Genomic DNA, 17,733 nt, shown 5'->3' with positions numbered 1-17,733 from the left:
GCAGGTCACAGAGCTGCTCAACGGACAGACTTTGTCCCCAGAGCCAGTAGGGTCCTCATCTCTTCCTAACGGGGGAGGGGGGAAGTTGAGTACTGAAGTTGAGCCTGATGCTCTGCTTTTCTATTACGTTAATTACTGTCATAGTCACCTCAGCACCTTATTTACAGTCAATCACTCTGTTTATGGTTTAGTCACTTTATTTGCTCTCATTATTCATTGTTTTGCAATGTGGCATTATTCATCTACTGCATCAACAATCTTCATATGTACAGGATCTCATAGTTCAAGTCTTTAGTTTATGTGTTTAGCGCAGTCATATTTTCAGGCAAATTTTTTATTGTACAGGCCAATGATTAGTCTACTATTAAAAGATATTTTTCATTGTTACATATATTACAGACTAACTTTTATTTTTATTGTTTCAGGCTAATTTGTATTGTGTATTACATCATTTTATTGTGCGTATGGTATGCAGCTGCTGTATACCTATATCAATAAAGTATCTCTATCTATCTATCTATCTATCTAGACAAGTCAGGTTAACTTCATATAACCCAAAAAAATCACCACAGATTTGTGTCAAAAGGCTTTCAATCCAGTGTAGGTTTTCTTTCTATTCCTGCACATATGGTCAATGCCACATTTCTTTACGTCGTCTAAAGAATTTTAGCATCAGAAGAAAATGTAACTACACATGGACACAGATTACAGAAACAACAGCACATTTTAGTGATCTTCAAACGGCTGTTGTGTGCAGGGGGGGGGGCGCGCTGTGTCCTGGCATGTGACGAGGGAGGGAGGGAGGGAGAGGGAGAGAGAGAGAGAGAGAGAGAGAGAGAGAGAGAGGTAAAGCAAAGCAAAGCAAAGCAAAGCTAGGAACAACAAGGAGACAGTCGGGGAGGGATTATCTGTTAACTACGCTTATCTCCATGTGATATGGTAGCCAACAAAAGTGTCCAAACTGTTTTTTCTTGTGTCTTGAGCTCCTCGGTATGTCAGCTCGGTTGCTACATGAAGGCCTGGATCAGTCTAAGTTTATGTTAGCAGTCTGACGTTAGCAGCTCCTGCTGGTGACTTCAAACTACTTGTCAGCATCAGCCCCGCTCGCTCCCGGACCAGACTCGGGACTGCTGCCTTGTTTTCAGCCTGCCTGGGCACTGTTTGGTGGTAGCGTAAAAACAAAAGTCTCCTGGACCAGCAGCACTATTGGGAGAGGTAAGCTAACTTGGCAAACGCCTGCTAACGTTATTTAAAGGCACAGATGGGAATGTGGGTCAGCTAACAGCTAGTGGTAGTCAACACTCAAGGTTAGGAGCTAACTAGCTAGGTTAGCAAGCCGTGCCGACACTCTCCGGCGGCCTGCTGACAGCTTCATGTCTGCTTACTGTTTCCACTTCAGCTTTTTTTTTTTAAAAGAGGAAAAAGTTTCAACTGTAGCTGTGCCTTTAACTAAGCTGTCCTCTCGCTTCTCTAATGCGTGTATCCAGTTACAGCCTGTCATTGACTCAGACAATTCACACTAATGTTAGCAGATATATCCGAGAACCAGTATGACAGGTTGTCTGCTGGACAAGTCCCAACACTTCTCATCTCTCCGTTTTATGTCAGAAATGTCATGAAAACTAACAAAGTTACGATGTCGTAGCGCTTAAAGTAGAAATTTAATGGCTGTGTTTATTGTTAACAGGTTATTAATCTCACATAAGTAGACAGTGTTTCAGCACACAGCTACACACACACGGACGGATTAATCCACTAGGGGGCCTCGGGGCAAAAATGTAACCCCCATCCCCAAGCCCAACCCCCCCACCACCGCCACCACCACCTTCCCCACCGCCCCCCCCACCAGCGATCAACACTGCTCAGTGTGTACACAGTGCATGCACCCTGTCCCCTTAAAACACCCTCCAAGTACACCGTGCACCCTACCATGAAACTGGGGCAAACAATAATACAGATGTCTCCAAGCTGCAGTAGAGACAAAGTTTACTTTTTAAGATAGCAGAGAACAGACTGAAATGTTCATTAATGAAAACTGTGGTTGCCTCAGGGATCTTGCGTAGTGAGCCCAGTATGTTGATAGAGATGTGTCCAGGTTGGTTTTTAATTATGAATGTAAGCCTCATGTATTCTGATAGTACATTAGGAAGAAAGAGTGGCCGAAAAAGTGATATGTTGCATACCTTGAGATGTTAAAAAATGTCTTTCAGAGATTTAGAAGCACTGTGTATGCTGTGGTAACTGTGCCTTCTGTGCCTTTCACATCTCTGGGTTTATGAATAGGCGAGATTGGACAATGTTCAAAATCAATGAGTCAGACTGTTGAATGTCAATATTGCAATTTTATATGTGTTTGCATTAATGTGTGTGTGTGCCTTGATCAGTCAGGCATTACATTTGCTGTAATAGCCAAAAAAAGAAATAACTAACTACTAATTTTTTACCAGTTAACAGTGTTTCATTTTAGCTATAACATATTGATATCAGGATATAAGATGACATATGCTGTGATTGATGGTTTTATCCAAATCAGCCACAATTACTAGTGACTAACTTTAAAAGTTTGTCTTCATGTAAAAGTGAGGTGTTCAGTCAGGTCCGAGGGCCCTGCTTGTCTTTTCTGCTTGCCTGGTGGGTAATCCATGCACTGCTACACACAGAGCAACATGTAAATCATGTCATAAGCCTATTACTATCAAGGACATTCTCTGGCTGCTCTGCGCTTTTTCACACCTGAAAGTCCAAACCTAGGTTCCTGTTTTTGTTCCACTCTATATTTGATGCAGTTAGATTCAGTTACACGTTGCAATTATGGGAATGCACTAAAGAACTTAAAATTACATACCTACATCCTTTTGTCATCCCCTACATGGTCTTCGTGTCCCTATACTTGACAGTGATTGGTTTGTAAACAGCATGCATCTGATGTTGGCATGTTGTCAATATGGCGGTTCACAGCAGTTTGAATTACTGGAGAAAAATTATCGAAACAGATTAATTTCATTGCCACATTGTATTACTTTATCTTGAGGTGCCGTAGCTTTCCCACACTCTCATATCCTCTCCAAAAATACCTAGAGAGTGTCTCGTTGTACGAGTTCTTTCTAGTTGACTTTTTATAATGTTGTCCGACCATATTTGAATTAAAAACTTGTTCTCTTCTCACCATGTTCTACTGCGGCTCATTTTACCTTTTGCCAGTTCTGACAAGAGACGGAACTTCCTGTAATTTCGTCTGAAAGTCCAAACCATCCAAACATTATTTTCACACTTGAAATGAATAGAACTATGGTTCAGTAGTTTGATCTGGACTGAATACTACCTCTTTTCATTGGACCAAGGTTCGACTGTGTGGTGCGGACTGTGGTTTGGGGGAGGTTTCACATGTGGAATTTTGGTTCAGATCAAACTGAAAAGTTCAAAAGTCCAGACCAAACAAAGTAGGTGTGAACGGGCCTTCAAACAAAAACTGCACTGACTTTGGACAACTAAATAAACAAACTTCAGTTGATAGAAGCCTATCAAGACCTGAACCTGCTACATGCTCTGATGAGCTTTACTCTCAGTGTGGTTGCAGACTGTTAACTGGCATTATGGTCTATTAGCAAGCTAGTATGAAATGTGGGATTTAGAGGGGAGTTTACTCTGACCTAGTGTTCATTCTTGCTCTGTGTGAGGTAATTTAATGTTGCTTATTTGAAACTAATTTCTTTCTTAACTAGTGGAGCTATGCCGGCAACGTGACAAGAGGGGAGCCGCTGAGTCAGCTTCAACAGGAACCATGGAAGGGTTTCAGAAATCTGCTGAAGAGCAACACAACAGGGTAAACGGCTACTGCGAGCCCAAGTCCCCCCAGGACACAGCTGATGTTAGGTGGACGACGCCAGAGAGAGAGTCCGCAGGTTCAGACAGCTGCGGGGGGAGAAGTGTGTCAGAGCTGACTGACGTGCAAGACTTGAAAGCCAGAGAAAGCGAGAATGAGGAGGACAAGGAGGACAAGGAGGTAGTGCCTGCTTCTAAAGGCCTGAAAGGGGACCAGAAGAAAAGAGAGAAAGAGAGTCAGGATCCAGAGGAGAACGATCACAGCAGACAGAACAGCAGTGCAGCCTCCAGCTACACAGGTGAGACTTTTACTTCAAATTCCCATCTCATGCTTTCTGGAAAACTGATGCCATTTAGATGATGGATAATTCTTGAACCTTACTTTACACCTTACCCTTCATGCATTTCTTTATTAAGACCTGTCGCAAACCTCGTCTCCTTCGCTGTCGGAGCAGCTACGTCTTGGCCGAGAAGAAAGCACAGGGGCTGGGATCAGTGTGGAGTGTAAGGTCTGTGGGGACAAGGCTTCAGGCTTCCACTATGGCGTGCATGCGTGCGAGGGTTGCAAGGTAACGCAATGTCTTTCTAAAGATATTAAAGTGGTTAATGGCAGTTAATCAGAGTTGCTGAACCTGTTGCACTGTTTCCCACTCAGGGCTTTTTTCGGCGAACTGTGCGGATGAAACTGGAATATGAGCGCTGTGAGCGTTCCTGCAAGATTCAGAAGAAGAATCGTAACAAGTGCCAATATTGTCGCTTCCAGAAGTGCCTGTCTTTGGGAATGTCCCATGATGGTGAGGGGAAAAACATTTGAGCAAATACAGTAATAATTTAACAGTAAACACGCCATGCCAGACAATTATGACTCGAATGAAAAGGTATTTTACTAAAGAGGGTGGGGGGTAGAGTTTTATTGAATCTGACCTGAGTTTAAAAAAAACAACTAATTTATTTAAAATCCTTTCTAATCTCCATTGGAACCTTTTTACATAATTTGGTGTTAGGGGGAGTTAAGAAAAAGTAATTTTCACTTATAATTTCTCAGTTTTTTAGGTATCATCAAGGTCATCAACACTTTGGTATTTTTCTAACTTGGAACCTGTTCCAAAAACAAAACCAGGTATCAGAACCCAGCTGTGGTACTGACAAAGCGATTCACTCCTGGAATAACCAATAAAAATAAAAACCAGCATGTGTGTTTTTCTCAGCTATCCGATATGGACGTATGCCTGAGGCGGAGCGGAAGAAGCTGGTGGCAGGCCTGCTCGCAGAAGAACTGAACCACGGCAAACCGGGTGGCTCAGACCTGAAGACCTTGGCCAAACAAGTCAACACAGCCTACCAGAAAAACCTCAGTATGACCAAGAAAAGGGCCCGCAGCATCCTAACGGGCAAAACCAGCAGCACCTCGGTACATTCCAGATATAAGACAGCTCATCTGAGCCGGGCTGCCTGATTTTACAAATATATGAATACATGTAACTCTCAGTATCTCTGTGCATATGATCTTACTGCATATATTTCTATTTACTTAGCATCTCATTTTAAGGCATGATCATCATGAGGTCACAGGAATGTCTTTATATCTATTGTCTGACACTTGCTTACAAGTTAAAGCATATTATATTGTACATGCCAGCCTCACTTAAAAAGATGCAAGAGCAGCACAAAGTACAGAGTTTTATTCTAGTACTCATATATTTCCCTTCAAAAATATTATAGCAGGTATATTCTAGTATTAAAAGTTACAATTGGATTCTTGTCCTCCATTTAGCCATTTGTGATCTACGATGTAGACACACTCTGGAAGGCAGAAAGTGGTTTGGTATGGAGCCAGTTACTTCCTGGTGCACCCCTGACCAAGGAGATTGGGGTCCATGTGTTCTACCGCTGCCAGTGCACTACGGTGGAGACTGTGCGAGAGCTCACTGAGTTCGCCAAGTGCATTCCAGGGTTTGTGGACCTCTTCCTTAATGACCAGGTAAGTGGTTGTCTCCCTCAGTGTGCTGCACAGTCAGATGCTTTGTATGCGTCTGTGTAGGAAATAACTTGTGTATAACTGTCTTGGTTGTTTCCTGCAGGTGACTTTGCTGAAGTATGGTGTGCATGAGGCTATTTTTGCCATGCTGCCCTCTCTCATGAACAAAGATGGACTTTTGGTAGCCAATGGTAAAGGCTTTGTTACCAGGGAGTTCCTGCGCAGCTTAAGAAAGCCTTTCAGTGAGATCATGGAGCCCAAGTTTGAGTTTGCCGTCAAGTTCAATGCTCTGGAGCTGGATGACAGTGACCTGGCCCTGTTTGTTGCCGCCATTATTCTCTGTGGAGGTGAGACTGAATGCTTTTCTGTTTTTTGCTTGATGTTATGTTTGCTCAGTGTAAACTGTGACTCATAACAAGCGCCTTCCCGTTCCTTCAGATCGTCCTGGGCTAATGAACGTGAAGCAGGTGGAGCAGAGTCAGGACAACATCCTTCAGGCGTTGGACCTCCACCTCCAAGCAAACCACTCTGACTCTGTCTACCTCTTCCCCAAGCTGCTGCAGAAGATGGCTGACCTCCGTCAGCTGGTTACTGAGAACGCTCAGCTTGTCCAAAAGATCAAAAAGACTGAGTCGGAGACCTCGCTCCACCCTCTACTACAGGAGATCTACAAAGACATGTATTAGTAGTCTCCAGCACAGACTGCTTCTAGCAATACTGTTACAGACTGAATATACGTTTATAATAATACACTGCATTCAGTACAAGCACTGTTCCATGTACGGGCATGGATTTTTAACGTGCAGATGAGGCAAAGTCACATCGTAGGGCTAACACAATCAGCAAAGTCTTCTCAGCGTCAGCATTACCTTCAGCACAGCAATGTGTGTCTGTGTGTATGGGAGTGTGTATGTGTGCGTGCGTGCAATGAGCATCTGGAATCATTTGCTGCAAGTCCTAGTTTCCCACAACGGTCACTTAACAGTGAGAATGATCTGTTTTCTTACCGAGGCTGCTCCTATTTCATCCTAATAGCAAAGCTGACCCCAGAGCAGCGTCTAGAGAGAGCTTCTCCTCACTTGCCTCGGCTCTGTGTTTTGCTGTAAAGGGAAAGCATTTCATGTTCTTACACCAATGGCATTGTTCAAACAGAAAAGAGCCATCAGTTTGTACTGTACAAGAATTTCTTAAAATTGCCAATGTCTTTTGGTAGAGTGATTGTTCTCTAACTTTTTGGTAAAGCTGAAGATGCACAAATTGGTTTTTGTTTACATCATTATCATCATCATCATCATCACCAGTGACCTCTATCTTTGCCATTTGGTTTAAAGAACACAAACTGGGCTGGCTCCAGCAGTGTAGAGCTCTCTCAATGCAGCTGTCTGTGCAATACCATTTCCATTTGTCAATAAATGTGGAGATCCAAGTTATATAGGTTTTGTCTTAAAGCCATCTACCTGATTGGTAACTAATGGACTATGCTGCACAGGTTTTGTTTCTGAAGCTGACACTATAAACACCTGACCCACTGAAGTACAAGGGACAGCATGTTTTTCCTGTTTTTCCTTCTTCTTTTGACATGCAAATGTTCATGAACTTGCCATTTTAAAGTTTTTCTTAGTTTACTCTTTGTAATTATGTCACTAATTATTTGTAATTGTTGATCATATTTGTAAGGGCAAAACATGAATTATCACCGTGTTTTATGTATTAAGTATATGTTTTCTTTCTTATTACATGCCTGCCTGTTTAGTTTTAAGTTGTACCAAATATATCATCAAGCCTACCAACAAACTTTTCCTTGATGATGAGGAATTTGGATTTCATGCCTTAGCAGGTTTCTACCTAAAACCAACATACCATGATATCATTATTGGGAGATGATTAGAAATCAATATCTAGAATCTGATAAAATAAGTCTTTTCTGTACTCACCCTCAATATTACCACAGTCTTATTGTTTTTTGTGTACATTCTGATTTGTCTTGTTAGGAGACCCACAACTGTAATAGCCTTACTATGGCCTGCTTTCAGAGGTTTCCTGGAAATCCTCCTCTTGTGCTCTTACTCTGTCTTGATCCCTATCTACCTCTAATGTATGATCTGTGACAATATTCCACTGTCTCATCTAATCTCTTGACTTTTTTTTTTTTTTTGCCTTAATTCCTGCTATTGGTACAAAATTGATATCATTGGCTGATGTGCAGTGTGCCAAGCAAGTAAAGGGGGTGTGGATAAAACATGAAAGTGCACCAAAAAGTTGATGTAAGCTACCTCTATGCCTATGTAAGTGATGGATTGACATATTTGTTCTCAAAAAATGTTATATGACTTGAAAGAATTTCGTCCTTTTAGTCAAATGTAACCATATGCAGCTCTAGTTAAGATACATCTCGCTTATAAACTTTTATTAGAAATATTACCCACTGATTTTTCTCAATTTTTTAATATGGGACAGATACACTCACCGGCCACCTCATTAAGTACATCTGTGCAATATAATGCAAACAAATACACAACTCTAAATTCTACATTTATGAAGTTTATATATTTTCAGTTTTTGTTGACATTATGAGGAAGGTGATAATTCTACTGTGTTATGGAGGTCACAGTGGGTGTTGGTGATGTATTAGGGTTCACATATTGAATGGTTTTCCAAATAGTTTATCCACTCCATGAGAGGGGCAAAATATTAGGAACACCATTCAATAAAATTCACCCCAGTACACCACCACCACATGGTACAACCTCAGAATTAGATTGCACAGGTGTAGCTAATGAAGTGGTCAGTGAGTGTATATGTTTCGGATATACATGTCCACTACCATCAATTGAACTTTGAGAGAGTTCAGATAATTTGAGTTATGGATAAATTGGAATACGTGACGTCCAAACGTCATCGTCACGTTTCTATTGGTTGGTTGCTAGGTTAATTGCTGAAGAGGAACGGCTGTCAACTATTTAGATAGCTAGTGGGATGGAGGGAGACTGGCGGCATGCTCAAAACACATGGAGGATGGGCTCGGAGATGGAGCGATTCTCAACTGGCCGTAGTGGAGGTATTTGTAGGTAAGCGACAGTGGGAAAGTGTAGGAAGGTTACCATTGTCTGATAATGAGAGATATCACCCGACAGTTTGTGCTACTTTCAAAATCCGCTGTGCTGCGTTTGTATGCGGGCGTTACGGCGGAAAATGGCTGTTTTTACTGTTCAAAAACTTTTAAGTTTTGACAAAAATAATGGTTTTAATGTGATGTTTTTGTCGTTTATGGGGAAAAAGTGTGGTCAAGCGAGGCAGGAGTCATGTGATTTTTAGATGGGTGGATGTTTATCAACTAAGGACAATGGCTGAACATATATCCCCGTTAATTGAAACATTCAACAGTTCTAGACCCGGCTAACTTAGCTAACGTTAAGTGGCTAAGTTAGTAACTTTTTGCAGCAGTGATTTCCGACAGCGCGTAAACAAGCTCCCGTCTTTGTAGGACAAGTTACAACAATTGACTAGCAATTCACCCGTTTTTACTGCTAAACATCACTCTAACTTAGCGACATGGGAAGTGAACAAGTCTGACATTGTTGCTATGCGGTTGGAATAACAACGGCCGGCAGTTTGTTTGTTTTTCAATCGGCAGGCCACCAACAGCTGGCTACGTCCTCAGCTTTCATCTCCATACGTGCTCACACTATAAGAACCGACCGTCCACACAGGAAACTACGTGCTTGTGGGGGTTTTTTTAGCCCCTAGGTCAACTCTTTTTGCTGTCTCCTAACGTATTGGTATTTCCTCATGACTCGAGATTCTGACCTAAATCAGACGGGACTTCATATTTGACTTTAGTACTGAGTGTTGCCTTATTTCACCCCCAAAGTCTTGACTTGAAGGTAAAAGAGTTTTGACAATTTTTTAGCAGGCATAGAAGAGACAGACTTTGCATTGCCTCACACTTTATTCCATTGAACATTGAACATTTACACACAAATGACAAATGGGCATTGAAAAATGTTCAAATCCTGTTATTTAAATTGGCCAGCCTCAGAGACCTCAAAGACTTGATTAACAGTTTGCTAATAAAGACCTGTGACTTGTCTTGGATTGCACCAAAAGATTTAAAAAAAAAGAAAAGAATACAACATAACTCATAATCAACATTACCCCCCTTTTCATTTGCAGGCGTTTCATAAATGGATCTTGCAGATTGGGTCCAAGGTGTAATTATCGACATGAATGGCCTGTTAGATCATCATCCCAAATATGTAGATATTTTCAGAAAGGTTTATGCTGGTATGGCGATGACTGCAAGTAAGTTACTTACTTTTGTTTTTCCTTCAGTTGTATGTAATGAAATAAAAGATGACCTGCATACACATTTCATGAGTGCATTCAATATTTTCCACTGCTAGGTTTATCCATGTCCTTCAGCCAGAAGGTGATGCAGCTTATGCAGGTAGGAGAGCTTCAGTACCTACAGTTTCCACTTCCAGCGTGGCCACAGCTCCGCCAGATAGAAGAGGGTCAGAGCCTGCTCTTCTGCAGGCCGAGGTGATGTCGAGGTGGGAGCGCAGCATGTCACACAGTCACTCTGTTGTTAATGTCTCAAATCCTCAATACAACACTGGGCGCCTGGCAGCAGGTATTGCGGAAGAACAATCACAAGGTATTGCATGTTTTTGATGGATGAAACGGACTTTGGTCTGCATTTCTTTAATTTCACTGAACGTACCTTTTTCTTTGTAGACAATGGCACTTATTTAACCGCTTCTTGGGAGTCGGTCCAGATCTCAGGAGCGGCTCAAGCAGGTGCATATGATGGAAGAAATGAGCAGGTTTGCATCTAATTTGGCTGATTAATTTTAGATGCGATAATTTTACAGGGCATAATAGTAGATTAAACTATGTTGAACCGAGGAGATTTTTGCTGATTGCAAAGTTTTTGGGCCCAGGAGACCTCTTCCAATGAGACAGAAGATGTTGGTGCGGCTGCAGCCTCTACTACTCAAGGGATAGTGGGGGAAATTGAGGCCTTCCTCCAGAGTAAAAATATGACCTGTGGCATATGCATGGACAAGGTGTATGAAAAACCAGATTCAAGACACCAGGTATTTGGTATCTTGCCAAACTGCAGTCACTCCTTCTGTTTACACTGCATCAGGACCTGGAGGAAAACGAAAGACCTTGGGCCTGATGTCGTAAAGTAGGTTTCAGTGTATATAATTGAAACTTTTAAACAGCATCTGACTTTACACCGTAAAGCATCTGACTTGTCATCACTGTTTTAATGTTTATCCATCAGGAGCTGCCCACAGTGCCGAGTGAGGTCTGCCTTTTATGTGCCCAACAAGTACTGGGTTGAAGGACAAGCAAAGGAAAACGTAATTGCTGCCTTCAAAGACAAATTCAGGTATGGGGTCACATTCAGTCTTCTTCAGTAGCCTGAGCTAGGAATTTCTGTACAACACATGTGGAACCACAATTGTGTATTCTTCAGGTGCTGCGTATACAAACAATGAAGTCCAAAAAATGAAGTTGTGATATACATGTTTGGCTGTATCTTGTACTGGATATATGTCAAAGCATTGCAAATTGGGAGCTTGAAGTTTAATTAGATGCAAAACAAAATCAAGTCATGCTGAATTCTTGTGACTGGTTTGAGAAATGCACACGTAACTGACCCCCCCGTCTTGTCTCTTCTAGTAAGAAAAGCTGCAGTTACTATACACGATACAGATGCTGTCCCTTCAAAACAGAGTGCCTTTACCGCCATGATAAAACTGCACGTCGCAGGTCATTTCCTGTGAGTATTACTAGAAGTTCTCAACAGTATTGGATGTGTGTGAGATAATGTGTATATTTTCCCTTACATGTGTCTCTTGCTTGACAGTATCATACTGAAGATGAAGATGACTACGATGGTGTAGATCTGCTAAATTTTTTCATAGCCATGACCCTTCTCAGCGGTGACGATGATGACAACAACGATGATGATTTTGACTTTCCTTTTTACCTCACTGAAGAGTACGGTTTCTGAGCTTTTTCACTCTTTTCGGCAGGGCCTGACCCCTCTTTAATGGGTATTTCATTAAAATCATCAGCCCCAGAAGAACACATGGCCATGTTTTGACGTGCCTGTCCTCCTTGGATCAGTATTGAGAACTTTTTGAGTAGCCGTGCTCAAGATCAGGGACATCAACCATGCGTCATGGAAGGCCCAGTGTGACGTGTTCATTAGACTGCAGCAGGTAATTTCACTAACCAGCACTCCTTCAACCAGAGGGCATCTAATATGTGAAATCGCCTGCTAGTTACGAACATGTACACTGAGCTATCCACAGCACATGGTTGTTTTTTGTCCCTGATCTAGATTTATGAAACCCAGATATGACTAATCTTTCATTTCTACCTCCTTACTATATTGTGCTCAATCTGTGATAGTCATGTTGGGGTTTATTTTACCCTCCCACGCCCACATTGCTTCAAACATGTTGCAGATTGTTAATTTCCCTGTAACATTTCTCCTGTTTACTGCTAAACTTGTGTAGTAGCAATTTGCACCATTTTGATATTTTAAAGTGTTGTGTGGATGGTATTTTTAATTGTCTAAAGATAAAAAAAAAAGTGTACTGTACCCCTTCTTGCTGATGTCCACTACTGAAGATGCCTGCCTCAACTGATAGTCACGACACAATTTACCTAGTTTTGGCAAGCACATAGAACGTTTTTTATTTCTTTTAAAACAAATTGTACTCGTACACAGAAAATAAAACATTGATTCTCACTGAAAAGGTGTGCGGTGCTTTTCTTTGGCACTTCTACAGTTATAAAGTGGTACAGTGACTTTCACCACTAGGTGGAGGTGTGGAGCACAGATCCAGTCAAATTACACCCACGAAGAAGAAATGTAAACATTGGCGGGGATCTGCTGGTACATCAGTGGGTGACAGAAGCAGTTTAGTCCCCCGGGAATGGACGCTGGTATGTTTCTGAGTCGGTTTGACGGGCAGTCGAGGCTGCTGGTCCGGTCGCTGCTGTCCGGAGTCTCCGGTGTCCACAGAGCGCTGAGCGTCTTCCACAGACAGCAGCGGGCCAACCCCGGACTGACCCTACCCAACTTCATAGAAACACTGTGCCGCGACGAAATAACCTGCCCACAGACTGCAGCCAAGCCTCTGGCTGTGTGAGTAATAAATACACGGCGTTAGGTTTCCGTTACAAGCTAACTTGGTGGCACAGGTCGCTGTAGAGGGGATAACAGTGATTTTCTTGAGGGATAATGACGCTACCCTAGCAACATTATCCGCTTTTGCTATAGAGACAGTAAGATGTAAACTCAACATTTCTGTCTTTCATACAATTAAGCATTGTGTACAAATACAGTTTTGCTGATGCCAGCGACCATATCAACTTTTAAAATTCTGATTAGGCAGCTGTCTAATCCCTTGTGTTATGAGAAGGTCAGATTGAAAGTGACGATTGCTTCACACCTGTTCAGCATTTTTACACTGGGGCTATTCAGTACGTGGATCACTGATAGTGCTTTTAAATTACAACAAAATCCCACTGACGTCTGCTTTATACCCATTCTACTGTCACACTGAAATCTTCAACTCTGCACCAGGGAAGTGCTGAATCTAAATGTGTAGGGCTGCGACTAGGGATTAATCGATTCGACTAATTGTATGTCTGTACATCATGCAAAAAATTACAATTTGCTAGCTGGATCACAAGGTGACAACATTAAATGTCTTGATTTGCCCGCTCAACACTCCAAAATCCAATTTACTATCATGTAAGACCAAGAAAGCTTCAAATTCTCACATCTGATAGTTTGGAATAATCAATTATTACTATGAAAATTATTTAAAGGATGATAAAGAAAAAAGTTGAAATTAATTTTCTTTTGACTGACCAATTGATACATTGGCTAATTGTTGCAGCTGTACATAAGTGCTTACCTAACTGTTGACATCTACATTATTCTGTCCCTTATACACATGCTTTAAGCCCTGTTTTCCTCCCCATCTATTCTAGTAAACCCCTGGTGTGCCTGTTTCCAGCATTATTCAAGCAAAACCTGCTGTCCTTCATGTATCTGGTCCACTCAGTCCTCCCTCAGACTGCTGTCCTTCGAGTGCTTGAATGCCTCAGCCAGGACCCTCATTCAAGCCCATGGGTCACTGCTCTGGTTAGACAGCTGGAAAGAAGTCTGAGGGCCCACAATGAGCAGCCTCTGTACAGTCCAGTGTGCAGTCAGAGACTCAGGGAGCTGTCACAGCGCTGTGTGGGATTTGGTGAGACCAGTGGGTGGGTCAGGTGCTTCAGTTCTCCAACAGTACAACCTGAATCTCAGAGCGCGTCTTGTTTATCAGAACTGGGGACACAAAGGAAAAGGAAGAGCAGTGTTGTCACTCTGGATTCAGATGGTGAAGAAACAGGACTGCAGAGTAAACGGATAAAGATGGACGACTGTTTTAGTGAACATGTTGATGCTGGGGAGCAGAGTGCAAACAAAGGGATATCAGGAGGATTAGAGGGTGATGCTGGAGTACCTGCTGAAGAACTGCAACCAGCCCTGTGTGATGCTCTACCTGAACATATAAAAGTAAACAGTCTCAAAACCTAATATCATTACAATTTTACCTTTTCTCCCCATAAAAGGACAGAATGGTTGGATCCCATCCTGACAGTAATTTTCCACATGGCTCAAATTAAGTGTACAAGCCCAGTTTTCATCATACTGATTCCAGTTAAATGAACAACACTGGTGTATTTTTGTGTTTCCTCAGGTCTCTGTTCTTCAAATAAAGGAGTTACTGGAAAGTCAAACCGAGGTAAGAAGAAATGTTTTCTTTTGTTGTGGCTGGCACAGACTTTTTGTCATATTTGGTATTACTGTAACTATCTTTGTGTGTTCACAGTGGGACCAGAGCTCCATGGATGTGTTCAAAGTGCTGAATGAGTGTGACCCTACTCAAGTATGTGCTTGGATCCTATAGCTGTTAGTACTTAGTGTATTTAGAGGTGTTTTTGTCATACTGTATGTTTGTTTTCTGGGGAGCTGTGAAAGGACTAATCCCGCACATTTGTCTCTCCTGTTAAGGTGGAGGTGTTATGTAATATGCTGAGTTTGCCTGATTTACCGGAGCAGACTCTGCCCAAACTGTGCAGCAGCATTTTGGCTGTCTCTCCTGACCTCAGCTACAGTACGACAGCAACAATCATCAAGAGCCTCCTGCTACAGAAGGTACATCACTGTAAATGCAATTCATTGTTTTTGATTGATTCATCTCAATTATGTTCTTGATCACTTGTTTAGTCTATAAAATGTTATATAATGGTAAAAAATGTTGATCACTCTTTCTCAAATGTTTTGTCCACAACCTAAAGAAACTCAGTTTACTGTCAGAGAAAACTAAAGAAACAAGAAAATATTCATATTTGAGGAGCTGGAATCAGAGAATTTGAAAAAAAAAAATTCTTCAAACAATTAAGCAATTACCAAAATCATTAGGAATTCATTTTAAATGTCGACAACTACTCGACTAATTGCTGCAGCTCTGAATGCAAATTTAGCTAAATGTGTTGCAGTTTGGGTCTGACAGTATATCCTGTGATGCATGTGCAGGTACTGACTCTGTCAGAACCAGCCTCCAGATGCCTGGTCACCACAATGACGTCATTCTGCAGCCGCTACACCAGACCAATGTGCCACACTCTGATTGGACCGGTTCTACAGGACAAGAACATAGGTGAGGAAAAAAGCAGAGCTGTCACTGAGTACTCGACATGGAGACACTGGTGCTATCAAAGTCCAGTTTTGTGGAGGTAGAGTCACAGAGCAGCAGCCCCATGTATGGCATGGATTCAATGTCCTGGTTCAAGTACAGACAAACACAACAGATGCTTTGATGTTATGGAGGGCTGAGCCAGGACGATGTTTTTTATCTCTTGGCCCAAACATCAGCTGATCTTCTGTTTTGAACTCTGTTAGGGAACTCACAGGCTGAGTTGCTGAACAGACTGATTGAAGGCTGCCTGGATTCCCACTACAGACTTCTGGTGCTTCAGTAAGATAAAACATGTTTATTCTGTATTTCTTTAAAACTGCTGTAACAAGTCACAGAAGCATAAAATAACAATGAACTCATGGTTATTGTTTGATAGTTGCTGCCGTTTTTCTTCCAGGATGACATTCAAAATTGCATGGAGTGAGGCAGTGCTATCCATTATCCACAGCTTGCTAGACTCCAAGGTAAAGCAAAACAGTTTATTCATGGGAAAAAGTGCTGCAAGGCCTTGTAGTCATAATATCAAATGTCACTGAGTTGCTTGCTTTTTTTTTTTCAGCCTGACTTGAATGAAGAAGTGTTCACACAGTTCACTGAGCAGCTCGTTAGCCAGGCTTCTCAATTCACAAAATCTGTGAAGTTTGCAAAAATGATGCTGACAGTCCTCACCAAATACAGTAGTCATGTAAGTTTTCTTCTTTTTTAAATCATACAAAGCTTAATGGCTAAACAGTGACTGAAATGTTAATAATAATCATCCTGCATATGTATTGATCTGTTTTTCCAGGTGACTGCTACACACAAACACTCCCTGTCTGGTTGCCTGATGTTGAATGAGACCTTCCTGAAAAAGTCCCTGCAAGCTGCTTTGAAAAGAATCACACACACATGAATTTTTATCTGATGTTGTTTTGTGTTATTAAACTTCTAAGTTAACATTTATAATAAGCTTTTGTCTACTTCTAGAAAATATTTGGACCTAAAAATGAAGCACGTCATTTCATTTTGACACTGAATGATATTCCTTCTCACTAGAAAATATTCCCCTGACTCAGGAAAATAAAGAAAATATACCAAAATGCTCACCTTTGCATTCCTGACTTGTGTTAACTTGAAATGTTGGCATAGCAGTTCAAACATGTCCTGCTCTCATATTCATCATGTGTTGCTCAGGATAGTTGTTACAGTCTGTTACTGAAATGTCAACAGAACAATTGTGTCTTTTACTGACTAAAGGTTTTGTTTGTTTAATTAATCTTTTAGTTGTCTCAATGTAGTCAAAGTAGATTATCAGTCAATTTTCTCTCCCAGTCTATACATGAGCCAGCTAGGCTTTTATATGTCAAAATAAGAGGTCATAAGGAACTCGGCTGTTAATTAGCTAAAAGAGAGATTCTTTGAAAAAAACTTATGTCCATGTTGTCTGTGAATTATATCAAACCAAGAGATTGTCAGCCAAAAAATTGACCACTCTTGTCTATAGTAACAATCACATAGTAATGTATCAGTCAGAGGAACCAAACCACTATTTTTACTGCAGTACTTTAACTATTGCTGCTAATACTTGCAGGACTTGGAGTATTTTTACATTGCTGTATTGGTACTTTTACTTAAGTGAAGGTCTAAGATCTAAATACTTCTACCATTGCTGCTGGGTCTTTACACCGCTGTTTTGTATACTGTATACTACAAAGACAGAAGCAGTATTATTGGCAAATTTACTGTTTTATGAACATTTAAACATCAGATATGTGTTATTTATGAGAGAGTAACAAGTATCAAGTAAGTGACACGCTTATACACGTTCATTTCATGTTTTACATGTTCCTGACTTACAAGAAAAAGAGATGCAAATAATAGGTTGGATCTGTGATGGTAGTACATGGAAAACTCCCATACAAATATGTGTTGTCTAACAAAATCAAATATTTTTTATTTAAACTTATACATAGACATGACCCTGTCAACTCCATTGTTTGCACATTTATTCCCAATATAATCAACAAATGCTCTTTTTGTAATAATGACGTAGACTCTTTAGAACATGTTTTTATTTAGTGTGTATACTTGCCAATGTTTTGGGCTGACTTACAATTGGATCTTAAAACATAGAGGACATTGCTGTCAAAGAACATGATTTGTCATTCT

General features: G+C 41.1%; 3 protein-coding genes across 5 annotated transcripts; all 3 read left to right on the top strand.

The window, feature by feature from the left end:
• The first annotated feature begins 866 nt into the window (after positions 1–866).
• Positions 867–8,221, top strand: ppardb (peroxisome proliferator-activated receptor delta b). The gene is made up of 8 exons (XM_053316856.1): positions 867–1,215; positions 3,723–4,121; positions 4,240–4,391; positions 4,478–4,616; positions 5,031–5,233; positions 5,597–5,803; positions 5,904–6,147; positions 6,239–8,221. Exons 2-8 carry the CDS (start codon positions 3,782–3,784, stop codon positions 6,484–6,486), a joined length of 1,533 nt encoding a protein of 510 aa, XP_053172831.1. The 5' UTR covers positions 867–1,215; positions 3,723–3,781; the 3' UTR covers positions 6,487–8,221.
• On the top strand, positions 7,976–12,210 carry mkrn4 (makorin, ring finger protein, 4). Of its 2 annotated transcripts, none has more exons than XM_053316861.1 (8): positions 7,976–8,085; positions 9,974–10,102; positions 10,204–10,457; positions 10,538–10,626; positions 10,744–10,994; positions 11,094–11,201; positions 11,495–11,594; positions 11,682–12,208. In XM_053316861.1, the coding sequence occupies exons 1-8, from the start codon at positions 8,078–8,080 to the stop codon at positions 11,826–11,828; spliced, it is 1,086 nt and encodes a 361-aa protein (XP_053172836.1). In that variant the 5' UTR covers positions 7,976–8,077; the 3' UTR covers positions 11,829–12,208. The 2 variants fall into 2 exon arrangements, with proteins under 2 accessions (XP_053172836.1, XP_053172835.1); XM_053316860.1 differs by lacking the exon at positions 7,976–8,085 and adding an exon at positions 8,493–8,868 and having other exon boundaries at positions 11,682–12,210.
• A 360-nt stretch (positions 12,211–12,570) lies between these two features.
• fance (FA complementation group E) lies at positions 12,571–16,671 on the top strand. 2 transcript variants are annotated; one of them, XM_053316857.1, is made up of 10 exons: positions 12,586–12,974; positions 13,829–14,399; positions 14,584–14,628; positions 14,716–14,772; positions 14,898–15,041; positions 15,423–15,546; positions 15,789–15,864; positions 15,983–16,049; positions 16,145–16,270; positions 16,373–16,671. In XM_053316857.1, exons 1-10 carry the CDS (start codon positions 12,763–12,765, stop codon positions 16,475–16,477), a joined length of 1,527 nt encoding a protein of 508 aa, XP_053172832.1. In that variant the 5' UTR covers positions 12,586–12,762; the 3' UTR covers positions 16,478–16,671. The 2 variants fall into 2 exon arrangements, with proteins under 2 accessions (XP_053172833.1, XP_053172832.1); XM_053316858.1 differs by lacking the exon at positions 16,373–16,671 and having other exon boundaries at positions 12,571–12,974; positions 15,789–15,856; positions 16,145–16,267.
• Positions 16,672–17,733: the final 1,062 nt, after the last annotated feature.

Source organism: Scomber japonicus, chromosome 4 (assembly GCF_027409825.1).
Source record: "Scomber japonicus isolate fScoJap1 chromosome 4, fScoJap1.pri, whole genome shotgun sequence".
Classification (NCBI taxonomy): domain Eukaryota; kingdom Metazoa; phylum Chordata; class Actinopteri; order Scombriformes; family Scombridae; genus Scomber; species Scomber japonicus.
This window is presented reverse-complemented; position numbering and strand designations above follow the sequence as displayed.